Source organism: Filobasidium floriforme (assembly GCF_021052385.1).
Source record: "Filobasidium floriforme strain CBS 6241 chromosome Unknown HD553scaffold_24, whole genome shotgun sequence".
In the NCBI taxonomy this organism is placed as follows: domain Eukaryota; kingdom Fungi; phylum Basidiomycota; class Tremellomycetes; order Filobasidiales; family Filobasidiaceae; genus Filobasidium; species Filobasidium floriforme.
The window spans coordinates 279,402-304,110 of NW_025763645.1; the positions used below are offsets into that span (position 1 = coordinate 279,402).

Here is a 24,709-nt window from a genome sequence, read left to right on the forward strand (position 1 = left end):
TGAGTGGTACTGTCTCGAGGCGCAACCCCACCAGGTCTCGCCCGAGACATCACTTCTGTCACTACAACAAGACTCGGAGGCGGAGCGTACAGGAGCTACGTCGAATAATAGCTGGAGATCTGGAGACGACTCGCCAGAGGAACAAGTGAACCCGTACCTCACTGCTATACACCGGGACTGGTCAGTCGAAGCTCTGTTCTTGAGCGCATAGCTCTAACTTTTAAATCGTCAGCTCACATCTCATGTCTGTCCACACTCCATATGTACCTGGGATTCATTCCTGTATCTTCTAGATCGAAATCAACCGCTAGGGAGGACATTCACAGGCGCACCGGACGAGCACGCGAAAAATACCATCTACGATGCACCTCAAAACCCCACCTGCCAACCTGATCACCCAACTCCTCACCTCCTCCCGCGCATCCCTCGCCCAAACATCCTTGCCTTACTCCAATTCTTCCCTGGGGATAACATCAATCCTCCTTCGACACGGCCTCATCTCCAGCATCTCCAAAGGTTCCCCCTCTAAACCCGATCCGACCGCGTTCGAATCCCTCCCTCTTCCTTCTCGAAGACTATGGATCGACCTGAAACATCGTCAGGGGCAGCCCGTCTTGCGTAACATCTCCCTCGTGAGCAAGGCCAGCAAGCGGGTGACGGTGACGAAAGAAGAACTGGGGAGGCTTTTGACGGGGAGGAGGGCCAAGAACGTCGGTGGGGTCGGCTTGGGGGAAGTGTTGATCGTGAGGGATGTCGAGGGGCAGAACGGGTATCTGGAAGGTTGGGAAGCTTGGAGGAAAGGGATCGGTGGGGAGGTCGTCTGTCGGGCTGGTTAGACTAGCGAGGGGAAGAGGGGAGAGGGACAGGGGGTCGACGCCGGAAATCGGGAAGACGGGAAATCTTGCCCGTTTGTATAGTAAAGTACCTCGCAATATCGCATCGTGGTAATAAAGACCTTCCGCAGGGGTGGTTAACTGCAACGAAAGCCTCAAACCAAGCATCTCATCGACAATGTACAAAACGCATATACAATCCGCTAGCCAGATAGAGCTAGACCGCGTTGGCCTTCCTTTGCCTCCTCAACGCCGGCTGATGCTTTGCCTCGATTCCTACTACCTCCTTGTTTGCTGCCTCCTTCTCCAGCTTGGCCAAATTCACAATTTGGTTCATGATGTTCGAGGTGGAGATTGCCTGATGACACATATCGCATCGACACGCTTTGGCTTAAACAACTCTCACACCTTGATCTACATCCCCTGACAACGACAGAGACGGGGGCAAGCACAATGGTGGATTACAAGTAACAAGCTTCTGCAAGCGCTCATAGTCGTTGTCCGCTCTCCCCTTGAAAGAGCCATGCCGACTTTGCGACTTTGCAGATCGGGAAGGTTCAAGGTAAGTGGGATCATAGGCTCCCAGTTTGGAGGGGCAGTAGGGAAAGGATACGGCATAGCACTCCCGCCAAGGCCGAGATCGAGTGTGCTTGGATGAAGTTCGTGCAAATCTACCTCCCTCCGATTCCTCGTGCCATTCGATAATCAACCTACAGCGATTCTACAGCGTTGAAACAGAGCTTGCAGCCCGGAACAAATCTAAACACACTGAAAATCGCAGTGGGAACACGCAGACAAGCCGGCAATAGGTAGAGGGTCTGGCCGACTCCCAGTCATGAGTGACGACCCTGCCCAGACATGGTTCTTTCTGATGGACAACTAGACTCGTACAGCTTGAGCCTGGTGACCACATCTCCAAGATTTTGCACTTCGTAATGCGTTTACATAGTAGCCGTTGAACCAACGTTTGGCATGATACAGTGTAGAAACAGCGGGGTCCGTTTTGGGTTTCCTATTCCTTGCAAACTATGCCAACATTGAGCTCTTACCTTGCGCCCGTACTTTTCGCAAGAACTCCAGCTCTTCTTGATCCGCATTTGCCTCCAGGAGTTCTTGCTCGAGATCATGCACCCTAATCTGCGAGGCTTCGACCTTTTTGCGTAGCGTTTCAATCTCGTTCAAAAGGAAAGATGGCTTTCCAGAAATGTTTCCCTCGTCATCTTGTGCTTCTGATGATTCGCTCTTCTTGCGAAGGATGTCGTGGTTAATTTTCGCATCTTCGAGCTCGCCTTTCAATGACCTAGCAAGACAGAGTCAAAGTTAGCGCCAAGTTGACCATGAGCCGCGATGTGACCCGGCTTACCTGACTTGATCGACAAGGCCATCATGCTCGTCTTGCATAGCCTTGGTGTGATGTTGCATCTGTCGCCGTATCGACGACGTGAGCCACGGCTACAGTGTAGGAGATTAGTCACCAAAACTCACCTGGACGAAAGCGCTTGTCATCTTGTCGATCGCGTCTTTGTAATCTTGAAGCCTTTTCAGGTCGTTATCCCTAGGTCTCGCAGTTTCCGTTAGTTCTAGCTTTCGCACAAAGCATACACAAACCAACTCTGAACACACCATAACAGCTGGTTCTCCTCAAACTTGTCAATCTGCTGCTCATAATCGCCAATCTTCTTGATCTTCGGCTCTGCCTCACGTAGCCTGTTGTCTAATTTGAAAGATCTGCAGACGAAAACGCAGCCGTCAGCGCGATTGTCAGGTATATGTACAGTGTACACGGCTGGTACCTACTTTTCCTTCTCCTTGATAAGCTCCGTCTTCAGATGAGTGATCAGACTCTAGAAACCTCACCAATCATGAGCAAATATGATCGATTGGCAGTCCGCCACGCGCTACACTCACCTCCCTATCCAGAATCTCGTCGTTCCTCGCCCCCTGTTTCTGAGAGACCTGCTTCTTCAGATCTCGGTTCTCGGCCATCTTCGCGCTCAATCTAGCCTTTTCCTCGCTAGATGATTTTCGCGTTCGAGCGAGTTCGTCCTTGACGCTCTGCAACTCTCGGTTCTTTTGCTCAGCAAGGCGTTCCTGGTCCTTGATGTGGTTGTACTGGTAGATGCGTGGCTCGAATCAGTTTTGATGCAAGGTCAAGTATGGGGATCTGGGACGTACCAGGTTCTGTTGTTCCGCCTCCCCGGATCGAGCCGAGACGGCCGACTGGTAAAGCCGGTTGACATCTACCCTCACACACTTCGTTAGACCTCATCTCGCTTCTACCTGTCAGACCAACTGCGACTCACGCTGTAGATACATCCCCGCCAACTTTTTCTGATGTGCCAGATCGAGCGTCAAGACCTCTACCTGCTTCCTCAACCTTTCCGTTTCGCCCTCGTTCCCCGCCCCCAACCCAACTCCTAACCCGCCCGTCGGCCGAATGGCAATCGGATGAGCCGGTACCGGTGCATACGCATTCACCCCCGTCCGACTGGGTCCCGCTATCGATATGGACATCGCCGTCAGGGGGTTCGTACCCGTCACCGGGATCGCCAATTCGGAAGACCTTCGATGTCTGACCGTCTTCATCGAACGCCCAGGTGATCCTCCCGGGGTCATGCTGATCGACATCGAGGTAGACGTATTGTCCGTCAACTCCGTCATCGACCTGAGAGGAAGCTGAGGTCTCTGTTGGTCTGCCTGTATCTTCTCTATGGAAGTCTCGTGCTCCGTCTCGACCAGACCCGGGGCAGGAAGTATAGCCAGCAAGCTCCCGGCGAGGCCTACGATCTCGTCAGCTTCCGTCTTGCTGAACCTGTTTGCGATCCCGTCGAGCTCCGTCTTGGCAGTGCCCGACAGCAGAGCCGGGTTGAAGAGGAACGATTTCATGTACGGCTATAGCATTCACCCGAACATATTCCGAAATCAGCCATACGGTTCACCTTGTCTCACCAACGTTTCAGGATTATCGCTCTGTCGTACTCACCGAAGTCAACCTCGCCATCTCTCCCTCTTTCCAAACATCCTTCCAGCCTCCTGACAAGGCGTACGGACACGCGATCCCCTTCTCCCCCAGATACCCGGCGGGATCGTTGATGAACCGCACCAAGGTCAGTGGGAAGGCGGTGTAGAGTAACGAAAGGTATTCCGCTAGGATCGAAGTCGATGTTGAGGTTGAAGCCGAGTAGGGTTGACCTTGATTCGCAGGTGCACTCGATGATGTCGCAGAAGGAGAAATAGGGTTCCCGGCAGATCGATTCCTCGAATGGCCCGCGTGATGCAGTCCCGTCTGCCTGGGCTGATGGTGATGATGATGATAGAGCTCGAAAACCTCTTGCGCCTCGTCGACCCCATACAACCCCCCAATAGGGTCGTGGTACGTCTTCCACCTTACTCCAGGCGCAGGCTGTAACGAGGACCTGTTCATCGGGTGATGAGCGTGAGGATGGTGCATCCCCATGAACGACGGTGGAGAGAGGGAGAGGCCCATAAGTTTGTCTTCGTTGGAGTTTTCCGACATTGCCGAGACGGTATCGATCGATCGACCTGTCATCATTCCGTCGCTCTTGTGCTTGTGGTTTTCGTTCTCATTATCGTTGTGACTACTGGAATTTCCGGCTCCTTCCCCTGTGATCCCGAACCCTGATCCCAATCCAAGACCGAGCACAGATTCCTGTCCTCGACCCGGATGAGCGCTCGTCTCATCGTCCACGACGGGCAGTTCCTTCATCCCTCTCAAGGGGGACAATAATCCTGCCCCAACCCCAACTCCACTATTTCCTGCGCCTGACGAGCTCCTCCGTCTCCTCATCTGCTCAGACCCAGAGGGAGAAGCAAAGAAGGTATCTTTCTTCCCCCTCATCGTGGTCTGCGAGGACATGACCATCGCTGCCTTTCCCAGTATAGCCAACAAATACCCGAGTTTCGCACTGGAAGGGACGATAGAACCGGGAAGGACAATGTTGAGTAACCGGAGACCTTGTTCGAGGATCCTGCTTGATGGGTCTAACAACAGGCTGAGAGCGAGAGTTGGAAAGAATGACGAAGCAGGGAAGAGCGATGAATGAGCGGGGTGAGCTAGGAAGAGGTGCGAGAGGAAGGGAAGAATATGTATTCGGATAGACGGGGAAGGGGTGTAGAGGATATTGACGTGGTCGAGGATGATCTGCAGCGAGAAGACGGGCGAAATATCAGCTAGGAGAACGATCGCCCAAGAACTCCATCCGACCCACGCTGATATCGTCGCCAGACAACTCGGACAACTTGGTATCCAGACACTTGTCTTCGAGACCTTCGTTCGGGATCACCTGGGCCTCGAGCAGAGACCTCAGGGTGGGTTCCGCCGGACCGGACATGGCGGACGACCGGGCTGTAGCTTTTAAGGAGAGGACTCGTGTGTATGGATGAGTGTAGGCAAGGTATGATTTGGGTACTATAGACTTTTGATGTGACACATATCGCAGATGGTAGACATTTGACATTCACATGCGATAAGGTCAGCCAAAGTAGGACATGGCCGAGTCACCTCGTCAACCGAGTCACGTGACATCATTCGCCGGGACTTGTCATAAAGTTCAGGGGGGATATCATGATCAGGATGATCATATTCGAGGTTGTACAACGACTTGCTCGATCGGAGTTTCAGTTTATAATCAGCCATTAGACTCGCCTCAGGAATCTTCGTCGTTCGATATGGCCTTCATCGTGACGACGCAACAATTGCGATCCCGATCGGTACAGTCGATCGGGAGATACACTGCAAGCCCTTCGTCATCTTTCATGCAGCTCGTCCGACCAAGTCAACGAGCTTCTTCGTCCTCCTCGTCAGCAGCAGCGAAGGCTGAAGTGACACAGAAAGATGGAACGCAAGTGGCGAACCAAGACGTCGTTGAAAAGCCGGGGGAGAAGGCTGGGAAAGCGACATCAGCTTCAGGGAAACGATTGACCAAGGCGCAGCAACAGATGCTGGACAACGGGGCTCGGCTGGCTCAAGCGATCAACTCGGGGGTATCCTATGACGAAGTACCAGTACGAGAAGAAGAAGAGGCCCCATCATTATCATCACCATCATCCGATCCGTCATCTGCAGAGCCTTCAGACATCCCACGCCCTTCACCGACAGGCGACCGAACTACCGACTTCCTCGCCCTCGTCACCGCCTCCCTCACCCCTCCGCCTCAACCGAACATCTCCCCGGACCTCCGTACCCTGCTCACATGCCGCCCCACCAGGCCTCCTCGTCCTCATCACAAACAATACGAATGGAACTACAACGGTCATTTCGAAAAGCTCTCTCGTTCCTTCTTGCGTGAACAGCTCGTCAGCATGTACGAAGAGCTCAGGAACGAAGAGATCGGAGTCTTGAGCGGGATGGACGCGGATCTCGTAGGAGGGAAAGAAGCTCCGGGTTTGCCGGTACTGAAGCGGAGTGCGAAGAAGAAGGAGATCATCGAGTGCATCTTGAGGCAGTGGGGATGGCCGACGATGAAGGAGGTCAGGAAGGAGAAGAAGATCAGGCAGGAGAACTGGAAGAGGGTGGATAAGCGTGAGTCACGGCCGATCTTCTCTTTCAGGCGCAATGATACTAAGCGATATTTGTTATTCGTGTCCATATTCATGTTGTACAGCGTTCCCGCTTTCCCCTGCCGAGGACTATTTCCTGCGTCGAGGTAAGTCTAACCGATACTCGGATATACTATGGCTTACAGGCACTTTTGGCTGATCCGTTCATCCTCTATAGAACCCAATTTCATCCGCGACCTCGCTGGAAGAAACATGCTGAATCTGACGCTCGCTCGAGTGCCTGTTACCGCTACCTCTTCTTCTGGCTCTGATGATGCCGACGCTTCTACCTCTGGCGAACCCACGCCCACTCCCACCACCGCGGGCGAGGAACCGACCTACAAGACCCAGCTCATGATCAAGGGCCGATCGTTCGACGTCCAACAGTTTGAATCGGGCGTCAAGCTCAAGTTTGCAAAATTGTGCGAACAGACGGTCTCCGGCGAAGTGTTCGGTCCCGGGTTGGAACAGTTACACGAGACGATCTCGGTCATGGCGAATGCATTTGTGGAAAAGACAGAAGGCGGGAACGTCAAGATCAGCTACATGGACACCGCAGATCGAGACCGGGCGATCGAGCTGCTACAGGCCGCCCGGAGACACTTGGCTACATCAGAACCGACCTCGCGGGCCGAGATCGTTGCGCTCCGTCCCCCCACCTCTGATCAGCCGCACGCCTTGTACCCTTATCTTCCTCCTACCGCATACGTGCCCTCCGCCCTGAGCGCGTCGAGTAAAGTCGCAAAAGCAGATGTAGGGTCGGACTGGTTCCTCGCGGGACAGAGCTGGTTCCGAATAAGAAGGGTCGGCAGGTGGTTTGAGCGCGGGGGTGAAGAGCCACAGTCGGATGGGATCGTCACCATCAGCGGAAAGGTCGAAGCCAAGACATTAGAAGAATTTGAGAAGGGCGATCAGCCGGATTGGCTCAAGCTGGTAACGACGATAGAGTGAGTGACAGCGTGTTCGACTCCGATGTGGGCTTCGCTCATCTAGCGATATTCACCTGGCCGCAGATACGGACAACTCGTCTTCTCATCCGGGAACGCCGGGAACACTACCTGGACACCACCGATCGACGGCGAAAAGACGCTTGAGGAGCTGAACAAGGAGATCAGCGGAAACTCGCTCTCGACGGTCTTCCTCCCCGGATCCGTTTCACCGTTACACGATGTGGAAGCGTTCGCCCTCCCTCCACTCAGACGGATGAGGCTCCGGTATGAGGAGAAGGCCGAACAGCTGGATAGCGATTGGAGACCGTTCATGGAAGTCGAGTATGATCTGCCAGAATCATCGGGGAGCAGGATGGACGACGATGAGCAAGTATCGCCTATTCGAGGGTCCGCTGGACGGGAACAGGTGCAGTATTGTCTGCGACCTGCCAGGTAAGCAGAAACTCTGTTTCCAGTGGGAGATACCTGACTAACATTTTTTTTTCGTTTCTTTTTGATGGCGATATACAGTGATACCGATATTCGCATCCGCAGGCGTTTCAACAGGCCTCTTTCGCCTGACGAGGTTCCAGGATCGATCAAGAGGTTCTGCGAGACCTTGTCGGCCGATTCCGCTGTATCCTCGTCAGTAGCGCTAAACAGCTGGAATTACGGGATGTCTGCTGATCCCTTCTCCATACAGACCCGAAAGACCGCCAACGGAAGTCATTTTCGATGGCAAGACGTGCCAGCTAAAAAGCGCTACGAGACTCGATACGTACCAAGGGTCAGAGGAAGCTCAAAAGCAATCTGCAATCTTTGAGCATCCAACCGACATCTTTACCGGTATCAAAGGTTCCCGGATGGAGGAAAAGGTCAGCTTCCAGCCCCTTGTTCACGCGACCGAAAAACTGATCCGTATGACCTGCTTTATAGGCTGCTGGCGCCGACATCGCCACTCTACATAAGCTAGCATGATGTTGGTTCTAGAATTTACATGATATACAACATTCGTTACTACATGCATCGGGTATTTGTACCATATTGTTCACACCATGCAATACACCTCATCAGCATCTTGCCATCACCAGCGGAAGCCAGTCTTCTCTTCCTCTTCTTCATCGTCGTCTCGCCCATATCGCGGCAGAGGTTCATCAACCATGCCGTACACCGCTTCAACTCGCCGCCTTCGCAAAAGCTCGGCCTCCGACAGACCTCCCTTTGCATGATCAGTGCTGGCAGGGCTGGTCGTCCTAGGCTTCTGACCGCCGATAGCAGCGACTCTCGGTGCCTCGGCCTTCTTCTGCGTAAAGAAAGCGTACGATCCCCTTGCCTGCCTGGATGGCTTGATTGTATCGAAGCGCGAGTCGTCCAACAGTCCTGGAGGCGTGACTGGGCCTTTGAGACTGTCTCCAGACTCAAAAGACCAGGTTTGACTCTCGGGCAGCGCAACCCGCTGACGATCAGGCAGATTGCTGGATCCGAGCGTGTGCAAGGTTGAACTGAGCTGGCGCGTCCGCTTGGTGGAGAACGATAGCATATCGTCCTCTTCGTCATCGGTAACGGTATCTGCTACCAGCGGAGCGCCAAGGTCTGCGGAACCCAGAGGTCTCTCGGGCGAGGTTTCCTTGTACTCAGAAGCTTTGACCAAGCTGAAACTCCGTTTGGGAGTTGGCGGCCTAGCGTCTCCGCCAATGTCCAAGTTTCGGTCCTCGGCGGCTCTTGCAAAAGTCTCATCGATCCAGTCGGCAATGTCCATAAGTACCGGCTCCACATCATGTTTCATGACAGACAGCATCTGCATCTGTTTAGATGGGGCCAAATCAGCTGAGCGACGCCAAGACCTATCCCTTGAATCGACTCACAAAGCCATGCCCCCATCCCTCGATAATCCTCATACTGAGCCAGTCATCCTCGTCTTCCTCCAAGATCGGATCGTTGTTCCGATTAGACGAGTCAGTCCTGCTCATCCGCAGACCAGCACGTGCTTGCGCAAGCTTTTGTGCAGCCTGCCGTCGCGCTTCTTCCCGTTTGTTACGTTTCGCCTGTCTCAGACGGCCCGCCAAAATCACTGTATCGTCCACAAAGGGGTCTCGCTCTCCGCAGATAAGATATGTCCGGGGGAATTGTGCGAGAAGAACCTCAGGCGTGAGGATAGGACTGATGTAGTAGTCGGTGGCGAAATCTGGATTGTGCCGCGGACCGATGTACAAGATGGCCATGGCTCTCATCTGTCACGGAGGTCATATCAGTCGGCAGGTTCTGAGAACATAGGATCTTATACACATTTACCATAGTAGGGCTGATGATCCTGTCCTGGAAATACCCCGTCCGCGATGTCATAGTCAGTCTCGTCCCGATTGGCATCTTCTCGTTTTCTTTTTCCTCTTGCGCCTCGGCTGCCTTGACCTGCAACTCCTGCTGCAAAGCCTCAAGGGAAATCTCCTCGATCGGCGTCTTGACCCTCTCCCGCAGCGGTTTATCTTCCTCTCTTCGACCGTCTACTTCGCCAATAGCGAGAGCATTCCGAGATGTCGTCGAGGACCTAAACCGACCGCTCAGCGAACGGTGCCAGCTAGACTTTCTTGACAAGGGGTCCGTATCGGCTGCAGATTTCCGTTTGCCTGAATCATCCACAACGCTGAGCGGACTCTTGTGTCGCATGTGATCTTTGCCTTCCATGATGCCGGGAATGTTTCGGGACGATTGTTCGGTGCGGAGGACCTGCAGATCCTGAGGAGTCATCCAACTGTTGTAGTTGAAATCAATGGCTGGGTACGCGAGGACAAGCGCGAGAGGATGAGGCAATTTCAACGGCGACTCCAGTATGTTCAGCATGATTGTCGTGACGATGTTGCCTCCCCTGAAATTCAAGCAATCACACTCAGTGACCGAGCCTTGTCACTTCGCTTCTCAAAGTAGCTTACGCCGAGTCACCGCTCAAAACCATGTCAAGCCGGCCACTCTTGATGCCGATGACTGAGCCCTTGGTCTCCACCAGCGTTTGGTAGACGTCAAAGCCTTCTTCAATCGCCCAAGGATACGGATCTATGGTGAGGGAGACCGTTGAAGCTGAGCTTCGTCGAACATGAACCGATTCCGCCGCAGCGGCACTCACATTCAGGAGCTTTCCCATAATCGATAGCAAGGACCGGTTTCCCCGTCCTCTTCGTCCACCTCCTCAACCTTTCTTCGTGATGCTCAGGGCCCATGGCGACAAAGCCACCACCAGGGAAGTCCAGGATCAATTCAGTGCAATCTCTGAGCTCTTCTTCGGTCTTTGAGAAGAACAGCATCGCTGATATGGGTTTAGTGTGCTTGGAGCCCTTGGGGCGCGGTAAGAGGATCTTGCGGACCAGAGGAAGTCGGGGTCTGTCGAAGTAGGTAAAAAGTCGCAACTGTAGCAGATGGCAACAAGTCTAGGTCAGCGAGGGAGTCTTCGTCACGAATTGCGCTGAGTCAAGGCAAACTTACATATGGATTACTGGTTTTCTCCCATGTCGTTCTCAGCATCTCTACCGTACACAACGACCTAAACCTCCTCAACTGTCACGACCCTTATCAGCTTCGAATACCACTTCAAATCACTACCCTATCGATTCGTCAACAACCCCAAACTCACCTTCTCATCGGCCTCTCTAGCCCAGACCATGTAATACCCGGCAAAGAGCACGCTACAGATATCTCGCAGCCATTTGGGTTTGATCGGCATGGCGGTGGCAAAGCCCGCATCGAAGGAGGTGGCGATGTAGGTCGCTCTATAATATGCTCGAGAATACTGTATAGCAGACACCGGGAACAAGTTCGGATTTAGCGGGGCTGGGCGGCAGGAGCATGGCTGTCAGGAAGGGTGCTTACCATACGAGCCAGTGGTTCCGGAGCTGTATGGCGAGGCATGTTTGATCGACGTTTAGCTTGCTATTTGGAGAGAATAGCTGGCCAGGAGCTTTTCACTCACATCCCAAACCGACCAGAACGTCCAGGTTGCGTAGGGCATACATGAGAGTGAGAGTCCCGACGACCAATTGATATGGGGAGAACCGCTCTGTAACATACGCCTTCGATATTAGCATCCAATCCTTTATGAAGGAGACTAAGAGCGGGCTACCTACTAAGTTTACGGTTGATCAACCCCATGATCCCTAAAAATCCGCCTCTCCTCCCTACCCAACCGCTCCCGAACAGTTCCCCTACGACCCTAGCTCTAGTCTTGCTCTTCCGCTTGAGATCTCCGACGTAGAGTCTCCATGACCAGAACATGATCACCAGGAAGACCTGGACCCGTTTGAAAGCGGGAGAAGGTTTCCCGAGAACATGGTCGATCATGATCGATCGAGGCGATTGAGCGATTGTGGCTAGATATCGGGGTCGATATGGCTACGTCGTTCTGCCGCAGCGACCATATATATTGAGATCCTCTTCACAGAGTGCGCTGCTGTTTATCTTCTTTGAGTTTGCTCTAGGACAGATCCTTTCAGCTCGGAGGCGTAAAACAGACTTGTCAAAGGCAATTCTTGGAGACGTCAATCTGAACGGAGATCGAACGATGGCGAGGCCCGGATTATGGCCACGGGTCGCCACAGGTGTGTCGTGAGTGCTAAAGCAAGTCGCAGGTCGAGTATATGTGTCTAATGTTTCAGCGGAGGACGAGGTGGCTACATATGACGATCTGCGAACAAGCCATAGCTGACGACAAGCTGTGTGTTTCGACCTCGATCTCATGATGTCCCCCCTCCCCTTCGACGGCAACCACCAGTCAGCCGGGAAAGTGGGGTCTCCAGTCGACTTTTGCTTCCGGGTCATGTCTCGGTTCAGCAGTAACGAGCGAGATAAGATAGCAAAGACAGTTCGTACACCTCAAGTGTTTAGAAGATACAGAAGAATTGAGAAACGATTAGGAATCAAGAATTAACATGGATATCCCAAATGCAAAGCTATTGTACAGAAGCCATGGATGTGAAGCTTCAGACGGTTGGTTCGATCCTTTTTGTGTATTTTTGGGTTCTACGGGTATTGCTCTTGCAAAGCAATGTCTACTCGTCCTTCAAGAATTGAACATACGCCCTGGTTCGATCGCAGAAATCGTCAGTATACCTTTGTGCCCCTGAATGAGCTTGACGAAGGAAAGGTGCTCACAAGTTGTTCGTCTCCTCGACAAAGGGGTAGCCGAGCTGCTGGACGAACATGTCCCACTCCTCCGTAGCCTCGGGAGGTACAGGGACAGCGACGAGGACTCGAGCGACATCTGATACGATTAGATCGATGGTCAACATCTATATTATTGAAGCGGCAGCTGGTCCAAGCACTTACCTGATCCGTGGTTTCGGTAGTGAAACATCGAAATGGTCCAATCGCTAGCCATACCACCCAAGAACTTTCTCAGAGCACCTGGTCGCTCAGGGAATTCTAGCAGGTCGAAGCAGGACTTCAGTCATCAAGCTCCCAGAAGTTCACTTCAGGCATGTAAGACTTACCGAACCTGAAGACACGCTCATAAGGTACCTGTCTCCTTCCACCGACCATGTGTCGCACATGGCTTTTGGCAAACTCATCATCGCTCAAGTCGACGGCGGTCATCCCTTCCTTCTCCAAGGCAGTCACGATCTCTCCGACCTCCTTGGCTCGAGCCTCGGGGGAGATGGAGGCTGACGATGGGGAAGAGTTGAGGAGGAATGAAGTGATGATGTGGGCTTCGTGATCGGAAGAGTATCGGTAGGAAAACTCGGTCGTCGCTCGAGGGTGGATGATGGAGTGAAGCTTGATGAAGCTGGTATTGCACGAATGTGAATCGATTAGTGCAAGGAACTCGTCCTGATTATGACTGATGATGCTCACGATCCCGGTTGTTCAGGAACCCTGATGCTCATCAAAACCTCTCTCCGTTCACCCAACTCGGCTCGTTCGGCTACAAACCTTAGTCGTCCGAAGTTCATGTTGGCACCAGAGATGACGGCGACAAACTTCTTTCGTGCGCCGACCAGGTTGTTGCGCACGATGTGGGCCTTGAGACCGGCAAGGGCGAGAGCGCCAGCAGGTTCTGGTACCGATCGAGTCTCTGCAAGGTCAGGAAGAGAATGTCAATCAGATTGACGGGCCTTGAAGCCAGATGCAGAAAGACTGACCCTCAAATACGTCCTTCACAGCAGCGCAAATCTCGTCATTGTTCACCAAGGTGATGTCGTCCAAGGTGTCTTTGCAGATCCTGAAGCACTCCTCACCGACGATCTTGACAGCGGTACCATCACTGAACGGTCCAACCTCGCTCAAAATCACCCGCTTGCCAGCAGCGATACTCCTCTTCATCGCGTCACCGTCGACGGTCTCGACTCCGATGACCTTAACGCTCTCAGGTGCGATTCTCTTGATGTAGGCCGACATTCCGGAAATCAGCCCACCACCGCCGATACTGGCAAAGACACCGTCGAGCTTTTCGAAGTCCTTCATTTGACGTGCAAGCTCCACCGCGACAGTGCCCTGTCCAGCGATAACGAAGGGATCATCGTAAGGAGGAATGAAGTGAAGTCCATGGGCCTTGGCCAGCCTGGCGCACTCGGCCTTGGCTTCGTCAAAGTCCTGTCCATGCAGCACGACCTTAGCACCAAGCCTCTCTACGTTCCTCCACTTGATGGAAGGAGTCGCAAGGGGCATGACGATGGTAGCAGGGATCTTCAAGCTGGCACCGGCCAGAGCTACACCCTGAGCGTGATTGCCTGTGTTACGAAACGTCAGACAGGGTACCTCTTGAGCATCGCTTTGGGCCGCACGACGTACCTGCACTGCAAGTGACAACGCCCTTCCACTTGTCCTCCTCTGGCAGATGCGCCATCAGGTTGTAAGCTCCTCGAACTTTGAAAGAAAAGACGGGTTGCATATCCTCTCGTTTCAGCCAGATTTCGTTTCCGAGCTTGGCGGAAAGGTTGACGGCCAGGGTCAGAGGTGTCTCCTGAAGGTTAAGCGGAGCAGTGTAAACCTTGGCTGTGATCCGAAACAGGTCAATTATATAAGCGATCCAGATAAAGCGGAGTATCGCATAACCAACGTACATAGCAAAATCATACGCAAGTAGTCGGGCGTAGGCTCTTTGTTGCCACCTTGCGAGATCAAGAGGTGCTTCGGCAGCCTTTGATAGAGGTGGGTAGGTACTTCTGGGTCGTCTCCATTGACAGTGTGGGAAGCCGTTTGAGTCGGCATGGGCGCGGAAGAAGAGTATTCGATCTGCGCCGCAGGCGGGAAAGACGCCATCTTGCCATTCATTGATTTCGAATGGCCGTTCACCATCTTCGGTGTGGCGGATCTCTGAGCTCTAGCAGCTACCTCGTCCCTCTCCTTCTCCTTCTGCTGAACAGCTGCGATCTGGACGTTCCGAGGAGCGTGACGCTTGGTCCAGCCCTCGAATTGCACAAAGGCTTGTTCGAGGAGGATGTCAACGCCGAACACGTGGTTCCACGATTCAGTATGTTGAGCAAGCTCGATGAGAGCGCTAACCTTGGGGCGGTAGGCCATCTCGATGGCAACGCCTCCATCTTCGTTCAACAGGGTAGGCTTCAGCAAGATGCCAGAAGCGGAAGGCTCCAGCGTCATGCTGCCACCGGGTACAGTCGATACGATGACGGTTGGCTTGGCGGCAGGGAGATCGTCCAAGCTGGTGACACAGATGATGTTGAAGTCCTTAGGGAAGAACTTGGCAACCTTCTCCGCATTTTCACGCGTCCTGTTGAACAAGTAGATCGTCTTGATGCCCAACTTATGGATCGCGTAAACCGCAGCGCGGCATGTACCACCCGCGCCAATGACAAGACCGGTCGTCGTCTCGGTCAGACGAACGTTGGTAGGCAGCTGCTTGAAAGCCATGGTTCTGATTGCCTTCCAATCGGAGTTATCACCATACAGAATCCTAGAGCCTTCCTCGGTATGTTTCACGGTTATGGTGTTGACAGCCCCGATAGCACGAGCGTCATCAGACACGGTCGTGAGGTGGGGCATGATTGAAAGCTTGTGAGGGATAGTGATGGATGCTCCACCGAAATGAGGGTCCGCCAAGATACGCGAGATACTGAGGTCGACTTCCTCAGTCTCGTGCAAGGAATACTTGTGTGGAAGTCCTAGTGCCTGGAAACCAGTGTTATGGATCGTTGGGGATAACGAAGCGGAGATGGGAGTGCCGAGAAGATAGTAGTTCTTGGCAGGTAAGCGCCCCAACAGATGCAACGCCTGTTGAATCTGGGCGAAAGTGGTCTGTCCGGGTGCCGAAGGGCTCGGAAGCGCCGGATGGGTGACGGGTGTCAGGATCGGGTTCAGCACCCTGGACATCTGACCTTGTTGGCCCATGTTGATGGCAAGCAAAGGCTTGTCGGACGTCTTTCGAGCCTGCGAAGCGAAGACCGAAAGCAGGGTGTTGTCCTCTGGCTCGATCGCGGTACCAACCAGCTTGACAACATCGCCGATCGCATGACATTGTTGATACTTTTGGGCCATCGTCGTTTCGTTCCACTTGGCGGCCCCTGACCAGTCATGCCATGAAGCGACGATTTGCGAGGGACCTTTGTGTTTGATAATCTCCTCAACGCGATCCTTAGGCATGCCGACTTCGATGTCGATGAATTCGCAGCCAGCTCGAATGGCCAGTCGCACGAATTCGAAATACTCGTCCACCGCCTCATCAGGGAAGAATCCGCCTTGAGAAGCGGTCCTCACTGAGAAAATGACGGGCAGCACGACATGATGCCTCAAAGCTGCCAGTTGAAGGGCAACAAAGTCCATGGGAGGAATGGTCGGGTGAGTAGGGGCTGAGCCGGTGGTAGACAGCAAGTCGACTCGGAGCTCAACTGCATCGACACCGACAGTGATGTCGTCCAATACGCTTAGAGCTGGCGTGATGTCGGGCAGCGTAAGGGCCAAGAACGATGTTCGATGGCTGACATCCAATTCCGGGCTGTTGTTGCTCAGGCCGGCGAGCAAGCGGAAGAACCGAGAAGCTTCGGCCCGAGATCCATCGCCTGGGCCGGCGGCCTCATTGCCAACCAAAGCGCCCTTGTAGTTCAAGTAGTCGTGGCTCGAACATTCGTAGTACCAGGGACGACGACGTTGGTAGACATCCATAGCAGACTCTCCATAAGAGGGTCGCAGCGAAGTGTCACCGATCTCGCCGAGATAGCGCCTGATCTCGTCAATCTCCCGGAAGACGTGCACGACGATACCAGAGTCCGCCAGGTAAGCCTTTAGCAAATCTCGACAACCCTGAGTCTCGACAACTCCACCGCCCAAGCTGATAATGTAACCGTCGGGCTTCTCTTTAATGAAGTGAGCGAGATGCTCTCGCTCCTTTTCTCGGAAAGCTGGCCAACCGTTCGCGGCGACGTATTGCGAAATAGGGATTCCAACTTGCTCGGTAAACCAGTCGTCCGCGTCAATGACAGGCCTGTTGAGCAGACTTCCAGCAAGGGTGCTGAGGTAAGTCTTGCCCGCACCCCTCATTCCGGTAATGAAGATGGTTGCGTTCTCGCGCAAGGAACCCGCCAAGTGAGAGGCGTAGGCGCCCGATCCCGAGGTCTGACCTTGATCAGCGAGGTCGACACCTTCAAACTCGATCCCGATGATTCGGCTGAGATCATCCCACCAGTTCGGCCAGGTCTTTTCGACACATCGCTTCTCGGTGATGACAGTCTGGTCGACCACAGTAGCGAGAACGCTGAAAGCCATAGCCACCCGGTGATCATCGTAGCAATGGATGCTGGCGCCTTCCTTGAGACTCTTGAGCGGCGAACCAAAGATGATGATACCGTCGTCAAACTCATCTGTCTGTACACCGAACTTGCCTATTTTACCAGTGCCCGTATTTAGTGTATATGCGGCGGCTAGTGAAAGATACCTGACTTACGGAGTTGATCTCGCATGGCTTGAATACGGTTGCACTCCTTGACTCGCTGGTTAGCGATACCATAAATTCTGGTGACATTGGCACCGAGGTCGGCTTGCCTTCGCGACTCGAAAGGCTCCTGGGTCGCCACGGCGGCGAGGACGCTGGCCGTCAGGAACGCATCCGTCATGGGCTCCATGTCGACACTGTTTAGAGCGCGAAGTTGGCCGATAGGAGGCCCGGTCACCTTGGTCTGAGTAGCCGTCTGCTCGACGGTACATCCCATAGGCTCGAGAACCTCCTTGGCGAATCGAGCATCTCCTTGCAGGGAAGAGGATCCGATGTTGGTCAATGTGCAAGTGGTTCCAGTAATGGCAGCGATGGCTAGCGGGTAGGTAGCACTTGAAGCGTCAGACTCGACGTTGTAGATAGCAGGATTGACGTAAGCCCCATTCGAGATCTTGTAGACGTCCAGCAGGGTTCCATTTGCGTCTTGCTCCCTGACCACCTCGACACCGAATTCGCGCATCATGGCGATGGTCATATCAATGTAGAGCTGAGAGATGACCTGCCCTCCAGTCAACTCCAGAGTGACGGGTTCCCGTGCGTACGGCGCACACAAAAGCACAGCCGAAACATATTGGCTTGACACACTGGCAGCCAGCTTGATGTGACCTCCATTCAAACCCTTGCTGGCGATGCGTAGAGGAAGGCAACCAGAACCTTCCAGGTAGTCGATCTCGGAACCGTTCTCTCGGAGAGCATCGACAAGCGGACCGATAGGTCGCTGCTTCATACGAGCGTTACCCGTGACCACGGTGTGATCTCGGTCGGCTTCAGGTTGTACCAGAGTACAGACCGCAGTCAAGAATCGAGCAGCAGTTCCGGCATTGCCCAGGTATACGTGCTTTCCGCTTTGTGGCGGGTGCATCTTGCCGCCACCACCCTGGACGACGAGAGTCTCCCCACCATCTTCCCAGCTGAAGACAGCACCTTTCAAATCCGAAAGCGCGGCCATCATAACAGCGGTGTCGTCAGAGTGCAAAAGATTTCGCATCCTGCAGACTCCCGATCCGAGAGCAGCGAGGACGAGAGCTCGGTTACTGATACTCTTGCTTCCGGGAGTGCTCATAACGATGCCCTGCTTGTCGCCAGTCATAGATCTGGGGATCCCAGCGCGAACTCTGACGGCATCGCAGAGAACTTTTTCGATGATGGGGTTCTCGATCGAGCTTGCCTTCTCCTCGTAGGTCTTTCCGATCCTGCTGAGCAGAACTACTTTGATGAAAGCACCTGAGTTCTTCTTGTCCACCTTCATCAGGTTCATCAACGTCGATACGCTCAACTTTTTGCTAACAGGAAGACTGGTAATCCTCGGGTCATGCAGCGAGACGGGCAGGCCGTATGCCTTTAGTGCTCGAGTCAGTCGGCCGACTCCGACCTGAGAGAAGACTCCCTTCTGGCGAGCGACCTCGGCTTCAAGAATCATTCCGACAGAGACACACTCTCCGTGCAGCATTCGGGGGGTAAGGACCGCCTCGATGGCGTGTCCGATTGTGTGACCGAAGTTGACCAAGTTTCGAAGCCCAGTTTCCCTCTCGTCGATAGTCACGATATGTGATTTGACATAGATCGATCCGGTCACGACCGTCATCAATAGGCCCTGAGCTTCGGTCCTTGTCTCAGCGAATCGACCCGTGTGGTCCGCTTTTGTGCTGCCCGATTCGACAGCGGAGATGATCTCGTTGGCCCGGGATTCCAGTAGAGCGAAATCGTCGTCTTTCCAGATAGCGGCGGTCTTGACGACTTCTGCCATACCGTTGGCAAATTCACGGTTGCCAAGGGTCTCCAAGAACGACAGATCGACGAAGATGAATGACGGCTGCCAAAACGCTCCGATGAAGTTCTTGCCATGAGGGGTGTCAACGGCGGTCTTGCCGCCGACAGCGGAGTCGACCATGGCGAGCAGAGTGGTGGGGATCTGAACAAACTTGATCCCTCGCATGCTACAGAGCGACTTGAGCTAAGTAACGGAATTTGAAGGGAAAGGTCGAGCTTTCGACTTACTAGGTGGCGGCGACGTAACCTGTCAAATCTCCCACAACTCCACCTCCCAGAGCGATCAAGACGGTATCTCGCAGGCAGTGGTTCTCCAACATCCAATCCTCGATGATCTCCTTCTGCTTTCTGCTCTTGGCTCCCTCGCCAGGCGAGACCTCGTAATACAAAACCCTGGGTCCTACATTCTCGCCTCGCGCCAATTGAGCCGAAAGTTGGGGATCGCTCGCCTGCACCTCGGCGATCTGCTTTTGGAACTCCTTGACGACATCCGGGAGATGCAGTTGACCGATGCATGTATCCGTCACAATTACATAGGTCGAAGATCGAAGGGTCCAGAGGATCTTGTTGACGAAGTAGGGAATGAGGTGGACTGCGAGCGGCGAATGTCAGTCGATCGCCCTTTCGCGATGGTTGATAGCCCGTACGACGTACATCCCACATGGATAGACTCTGATCCCAAGATGGATACCTTGAGAAGGTCCGGGTTGATAGCGCTCTTGGCGTCAACCATGATGGTAAAGTCGAGACTGTTCTCGATCGAGTTGCCCTTGGTCTGACTCTTTAGTTGAGGTAGAGCTGTTCTGGTAGAGTTTGAAAGGGTTGCTTCTCGCTACCTTGTGGTATACTATATTTCTGCTTGTTGTAGTAAGTAGCCGAAGAGGCAGGTTAACGTGGTTGTGTTTGCAGAGATCGCAGAGATCAATGCAACAGAAATGACGGTCCCCGACAACTTCGGTCGAGTCAGATCCCAACTTTCGGGTCACTGGGGTTCGCGAGGCGATCGCGCGAAAGAGAAAAGTACCTGAAAATGTCAGGTTGCCTAGACATGACCAGCAGCGCCCTGAAACACGGTCCGTACCGCCGGCATCTATTCGGGATATGCATGACATGCATGACATGCTGATCGCTCGTACGCATTTAAACATCTACATATATGTACGGTCTAACGTATGGATGGCGTGGATGATGTCGGAATTTATTCTAGCTGCTGTGGTCGTATTTGGTTCAATCGGGGATACTCGTTCGTAAATGAGCTGATGCTCTGGTCGTCTATGGAGTCGTAACGTCTTTTCCCGCTTCGAGATCGTCCAAAAGCTGCCTCATCCGCTTGAGATTCTTCTTGTATTCAGCAGATGCTCCTCCAGTCGACGAGCTACGCGAAGCGCTCATCGAGTCGCCTTGTAACTTTCCACCGTCATCCAGCGACTCCCACCTGTTTGAAGAATTTTCGAATTCAGATCTCGAAACGACCGAGGCTCAAGCAGTTCGCTTACTCTTCCAATTGTTCTCTAATCTCTCTGGCTTTCCTGCGGAAATGTTCGTGGATCACGTCTTTGACTGTTGTGAAGGCAAAGCCGGCTCAGGACTAGCTCGAATGTAGCGGGCTTTTCGCGCGAATGGGCTTACATGGCGCACAGGGCTTGACAATCTGGTCAATCATCGCCGTGTTGACAGCCATCCTTCGTACATTAGCATTGTAAGCAGTATCCGCGGCTTGCTTCACGGTTGAGATGTCGATTCTTGAAGTGAGCGACGTTCGATCGGTTTGTATGCAGACCTTGACCTACTCCGATTTTACTTTCGTAACCAGGCTCACAAGCGATAGGCGATGGTGTTCCCAGAATCAAAGCTTGGATACTGATCAATACCTGGAGTAGCGTGGACTTGTTGGGCTGCCAACCGGGTCCCGACCATGTTCTAGGCGACGAGGCTAATTCAGCGGACGAGACCGGGAATTCGAGATCCACTTCTCACACACCCTAGCAGACTCAAGCAGACCTTTCCTTCGGCGTCTAGACGTCCGAGGGCGGAAGTGTTAAGCTAGTCGTTCTTTCGTAGTCTGCTGCTGCGGAACAGCTCACATAGATTCGGTCCGAACCGATGTCTACAGTGAGACCTGTTCATGAGCGTCTTGTCATCGACCGAGCGAGGGCTGTGGACTTACCGTCCACCAAACGTCGACACGATCTTGCACATGGGGGGAATCTGCGGGACTTCCAGATTTCAGCCGAAGTTACGCCTTCGCAGGCAGACCTGATTTATCTTTAGGCTAACCTGATTGTACTCGCCCGCTAGGAGAGGAATGATGTTCAGATCAAAGCGAAATGATCCGATCGCAGCGGAACTCACGCAAGAAGATATCGAAGATGTAACAGCCATTCTGTAGTATATTGGGAACTGGTCAGCAAATGATCGTTCGCTAGGAGACAATTATGCTCGTTTGCACCAACCCAGTATGGTGACCCTTCAGGACCAATGATCATGGCCTTAATGACGTCCATTCGATTTTCGTCCACTCTGTTGACGCCAAGGTGGTCCTTCTTGTGAGACTATGTGAACCAGTATGCGATATACGACTTACCGTATGAACACGCTCGAGTCCCAGGCAGCTGGCAAATTTTGAGACATCGTTCCGATCTCCTTGGCGATAGCAAGAGCTCTCTTCGAAGCGACTTTCCCATCAGTCAAGGCTTGAATGCTGTCCGAGAAGCAAGAATCCCATGTTGTGGATCCGAGCGAAGTCTTGCTCAAAGAGCAGTAATCAAAGCGGGTCCTGTTGACGAATGTGAGATCTGGTAGAAGCGGGTCATATGAGCTCGCTATATTGGCGCGGATATCGGCTGGTGAAGAGGCGACTAACACTCCTTCCTCTCGTCATCTTTGCTGAGCTCGCCGCTGCTAACGCTTTCTTGCGACACCGCGTTTCGTCCCAAGGCAGGCAGTTCTTCTTTCATCCTTAACATGAAAGCTTGCCCCTTGGTCAAGTTCAACGCCTCATCAACAGAAGCAGCTCTCCTGGTGATCATCTGACTGCAAGGGGCCGAAGGTCATATGTAAGCGTACAATGATGTCTGACGACATCAGAGATTGACGCTCTTACCAGAAGCGTTCTAGCGCAGCGGTCTCGGAGTCTCCTACTGTACTATCTGGCGTCAGAACCTTCTTTTTACCAGGCTTACCCTTGGCCGTTCCAGCCACTTCTTCTGCCTCGAGCTTTCGAGCGTTTCCGAGCGATCTCAAGGTTTCGGTACATTGTATGACGATTCTTTCCAGTAGTTCCCGGGGACTAGCCATACCCTCATAACGCACAACTTTCTCCTCCCTACTATCTCTCTTGTCAATCCTGACCGATGCTGCACGCATGTGTGGCTATACGGTCGTTAGCCGCTGACTAGTCTTCCACGCAAGGTATCGGTCTCACCATGGCTAGTGCGCTCGCCAGTCCATCGTGTTGTGACAGGATCTGCAGGCGAAAGATTTGGTGGAGCAGATAAGCGCAAGGAGAAATCTAGCTTATATCCAGAGAAGACTGTTCACACCTGTAGCCATTCCATCAATTCCGTGAAGAGGGCCTCTCGATGATAGATATCCGTGATACTGTCCGATTGAAGTAGAGAGCACGCGATCTGGTTGAAGCGTCTTCGCAAGTGGCATAGTACCGAGCTGTGCATCATCGTGTCGGAAGACCTAGCTCCGCCTCTTCGGAAAGGATTCGGCAGGTATACCCTGATATCACGGAGCAGTGTCTCCAAGGTCTTGTCCTTCTGTTCTTGTGCTTTCGCTGCATTCTGCTGGCCAGTTTGATCTTCCCTCGTATTGCCCGAGTATCCTGTGCCCGTCCCCGCTTTCTTCTTGACCAGTGCAGCAGACGTCTTCTTTGTAGGGGTGGTCTTGCTCGAGCCCGTCGTCGACATCTTCTTATTGCTAGCTTGTAATTCTTCGTCTGAAGAGTCCTCGGTCGCCTTTTTGCGCTTGCTGGGCGTAGAAACGCTTGCCTTCGTCGGGGCGGAGACGGTAGGGAGTGGTTCTAGATAGATGTCCTGAGCGTAGTGTAGCCCGACTCCCACAAGAATCCCCTGATATGAATACTCGTCTGGTCAATTGCGCTCACATAACAACGATTCGGTAAATGCATACCTGGATGTTTGGACAATGTACCAGCTCTTCGAACCCGCCGCCGACTTCGGTGTTGTCGAGGTTCGTGGCGGTAGTTTTCCCCTTGCTCGAACGGACCGGTTCCTCACAGGCCAAACAATAGGTCGTACTACATATCGGACAATCCCGTCGAATCCGTTGTTGAGTGTGCGACAGGTAGATTCCAAAGGTGTCCTATCACGCGGGCCTTTAGCCTCGGAGCAGTTCGACGATTCAGGCAACTCACGAATAGAGCGAAAAAGTCCGTCTGGTCCCGGTTGATCGTGCCCGAGCATTCCTTCTTTGTACATCGCATTTCTCCTTCACTCAATTGATGATAGAGTTGGAAGAGAATGCCCTGTTCACCTGTTTATGACCGAAAAGACTCAGTCGTAAGTGCCTCTAGGCATCGCACGCAGGCGAATGCACGCAACTCACCCATCTCGGGGCATCCGCTCATCCAGGCTCCCTTAGGAAGGATCTTGTAACGAAGCTCCTCGTTATCTTGTTGGCCCTTCACGGTCATACTCCCGCTTATAGGCTCGTCTTCCACCTCGACGACTTCCTCCACCCGGTCCTTAGAGTAGAAGATATCTATAGGTAGATTCTCTTGAACTCGATGCGTAGATGGCCCGGAGTGGATTCGCAGACCACTTACTTGCGTAAGGATCCGATACCACATGTTGACTATCAGTGGCATCTGATCCGAGCAGTGTTTCTCAGCCGGGTGAAGGCGGCGGAACGATACATATCAAGCTCACCATGCATTCCGAGCTCGTAATCCTCGTCGTCTCCACCATCCTCATTCCAGTCCTCCTCCCAATCGGACTGCTCATCTGCTGCCCCTGCGTCTATTCCGATCGGATTTTCTCTCTTTTCATTCTACGAGAGTCAAGGCGTGAGTCTTCCCGATATCGATACTACATTCAAGTACGTACTTCATCGGGTCTATCATCATCATCACCAGTAACGTCTTCCAAGTCATCGTATTCTCCTCCAAAATACCGATCCTGATGAAAATACTGCTCTGAATGACAGCCATCGTAAGTCTTCTTGAAAGGTCTCTCTTACTGTGGCTGTCATCACATCCCCCTTCGCCGCCTTCAACGCTGCCACAGCCTGAGCCCGGTTGGCTCCCTGTACAGACAAGGTCGGTTAGCTACTAGACGCATCCTTTATGCCTATCCCGGGCCTGGCCTTCTTCTTCAAACTTACCAGCTCCATCAGGCTTGTGATACTGCTCTCGCTCATCCTGACAAGCACTCCCTTCCTACCGTATACACCGCTAATGGCTTTTCTGTTCGTGATGTATGCTTCTTCGCTGATCAGCTCCAATAGGTCGGCTTCTGGTGTTTCGCCGCTGCTCGAGAAGGGAGCTTAATCCAACTTATACCTTTCGCTATAATACTAGCACATAGAGGTATTGTATGGGTTTAGGTAGGGAGTTGACATCTGATCAGGAAGCCGATTTCACACGAAGGCCGAGTATGAAGCATGCAAGTTGAATCAGCTGCATTCCGCGAGCACTCGTTTGATCCGGAAGCAGATCTCGGAAC

The 24,709-nt window shown here is 53.1% G+C and overlaps 6 protein-coding genes across 6 annotated transcripts; 2 read left to right on the top strand and 4 right to left on the bottom strand.

The window, feature by feature from the left end:
• The first annotated feature begins 30 nt into the window (after positions 1–30).
• On the top strand, positions 31–1,105 carry HD553DRAFT_318348 (putative mitochondrial ribosomal protein of the small subunit). Its single transcript, XM_046180859.1, has 2 exons — positions 31–180; positions 294–1,105. Exon 2 carries the CDS (start codon positions 363–365, stop codon positions 834–836), a length of 474 nt encoding a protein of 157 aa, XP_046033511.1. The 5' UTR covers positions 31–180; positions 294–362; the 3' UTR covers positions 837–1,105.
• Positions 1,106–1,680: 575 nt separating this feature from the next.
• On the bottom strand, positions 1,681–5,269 carry HD553DRAFT_130096 (uncharacterized protein). Its single transcript, XM_046176581.1, has 10 exons — positions 5,063–5,269; positions 3,817–4,995; positions 3,137–3,725; positions 3,009–3,073; positions 2,742–2,945; positions 2,631–2,677; positions 2,457–2,561; positions 2,319–2,388; positions 2,197–2,255; positions 1,681–2,133 (listed from the first exon to the last, which is right to left on the bottom strand). The coding sequence occupies exons 1-10, from the start codon at positions 5,183–5,185 to the stop codon at positions 1,860–1,862; spliced, it is 2,715 nt and encodes a 904-aa protein (XP_046033512.1). The 5' UTR covers positions 5,186–5,269; the 3' UTR covers positions 1,681–1,859.
• Positions 5,270–5,460: 191 nt separating this feature from the next.
• Positions 5,461–8,398, top strand: HD553DRAFT_352521 (uncharacterized protein). The gene is made up of 7 exons (XM_046183703.1): positions 5,461–6,375; positions 6,458–6,499; positions 6,571–7,339; positions 7,406–7,774; positions 7,853–7,966; positions 8,025–8,196; positions 8,258–8,398. The coding sequence occupies exons 1-7, from the start codon at positions 5,523–5,525 to the stop codon at positions 8,297–8,299; spliced, it is 2,361 nt and encodes a 786-aa protein (XP_046033513.1). The 5' UTR covers positions 5,461–5,522; the 3' UTR covers positions 8,300–8,398.
• On the bottom strand, positions 8,399–11,995 carry HD553DRAFT_318352 (putative hormone-sensitive lipase). Its single transcript, XM_046180860.1, has 10 exons — positions 11,434–11,995; positions 11,280–11,366; positions 11,180–11,202; positions 10,944–11,099; positions 10,796–10,867; positions 10,440–10,719; positions 10,249–10,369; positions 9,614–10,184; positions 9,187–9,552; positions 8,399–9,125 (listed from the first exon to the last, which is right to left on the bottom strand). The coding sequence occupies exons 1-10, from the start codon at positions 11,645–11,647 to the stop codon at positions 8,406–8,408; spliced, it is 2,610 nt and encodes an 869-aa protein (XP_046033514.1). The 5' UTR covers positions 11,648–11,995; the 3' UTR covers positions 8,399–8,405.
• Positions 11,996–13,973: 1,978 nt separating this feature from the next.
• HD553DRAFT_130131 (putative aromatic amino acid family biosynthesis-related protein) lies at positions 13,974–19,925 on the bottom strand. The gene is made up of 5 exons (XM_046176582.1): positions 19,671–19,925; positions 19,245–19,608; positions 17,199–19,183; positions 14,093–17,136; positions 13,974–14,031 (listed from the first exon to the last, which is right to left on the bottom strand). Exons 1-4 carry the CDS (start codon positions 19,747–19,749, stop codon positions 14,318–14,320), a joined length of 5,247 nt encoding a protein of 1,748 aa, XP_046033515.1. The 5' UTR covers positions 19,750–19,925; the 3' UTR covers positions 13,974–14,031; positions 14,093–14,317.
• Positions 19,926–20,109: 184 nt separating this feature from the next.
• HD553DRAFT_318358 (uncharacterized protein) lies at positions 20,110–24,608 on the bottom strand. Its single transcript, XM_046180861.1, has 23 exons — positions 24,369–24,608; positions 24,225–24,290; positions 24,092–24,163; positions 23,915–24,035; positions 23,812–23,853; positions 23,592–23,747; positions 23,401–23,519; positions 23,157–23,348; positions 22,559–23,095; positions 22,441–22,482; positions 22,120–22,388; positions 21,880–22,049; positions 21,601–21,811; positions 21,470–21,536; positions 21,369–21,399; positions 21,294–21,310; positions 21,184–21,224; positions 21,101–21,123; positions 20,998–21,031; positions 20,807–20,936; positions 20,646–20,736; positions 20,513–20,576; positions 20,110–20,451 (listed from the first exon to the last, which is right to left on the bottom strand). The coding sequence occupies exons 1-23, from the start codon at positions 24,402–24,404 to the stop codon at positions 20,289–20,291; spliced, it is 2,694 nt and encodes an 897-aa protein (XP_046033516.1). The 5' UTR covers positions 24,405–24,608; the 3' UTR covers positions 20,110–20,288.
• Between the last annotated feature and the right edge of the window lie 101 nt (positions 24,609–24,709).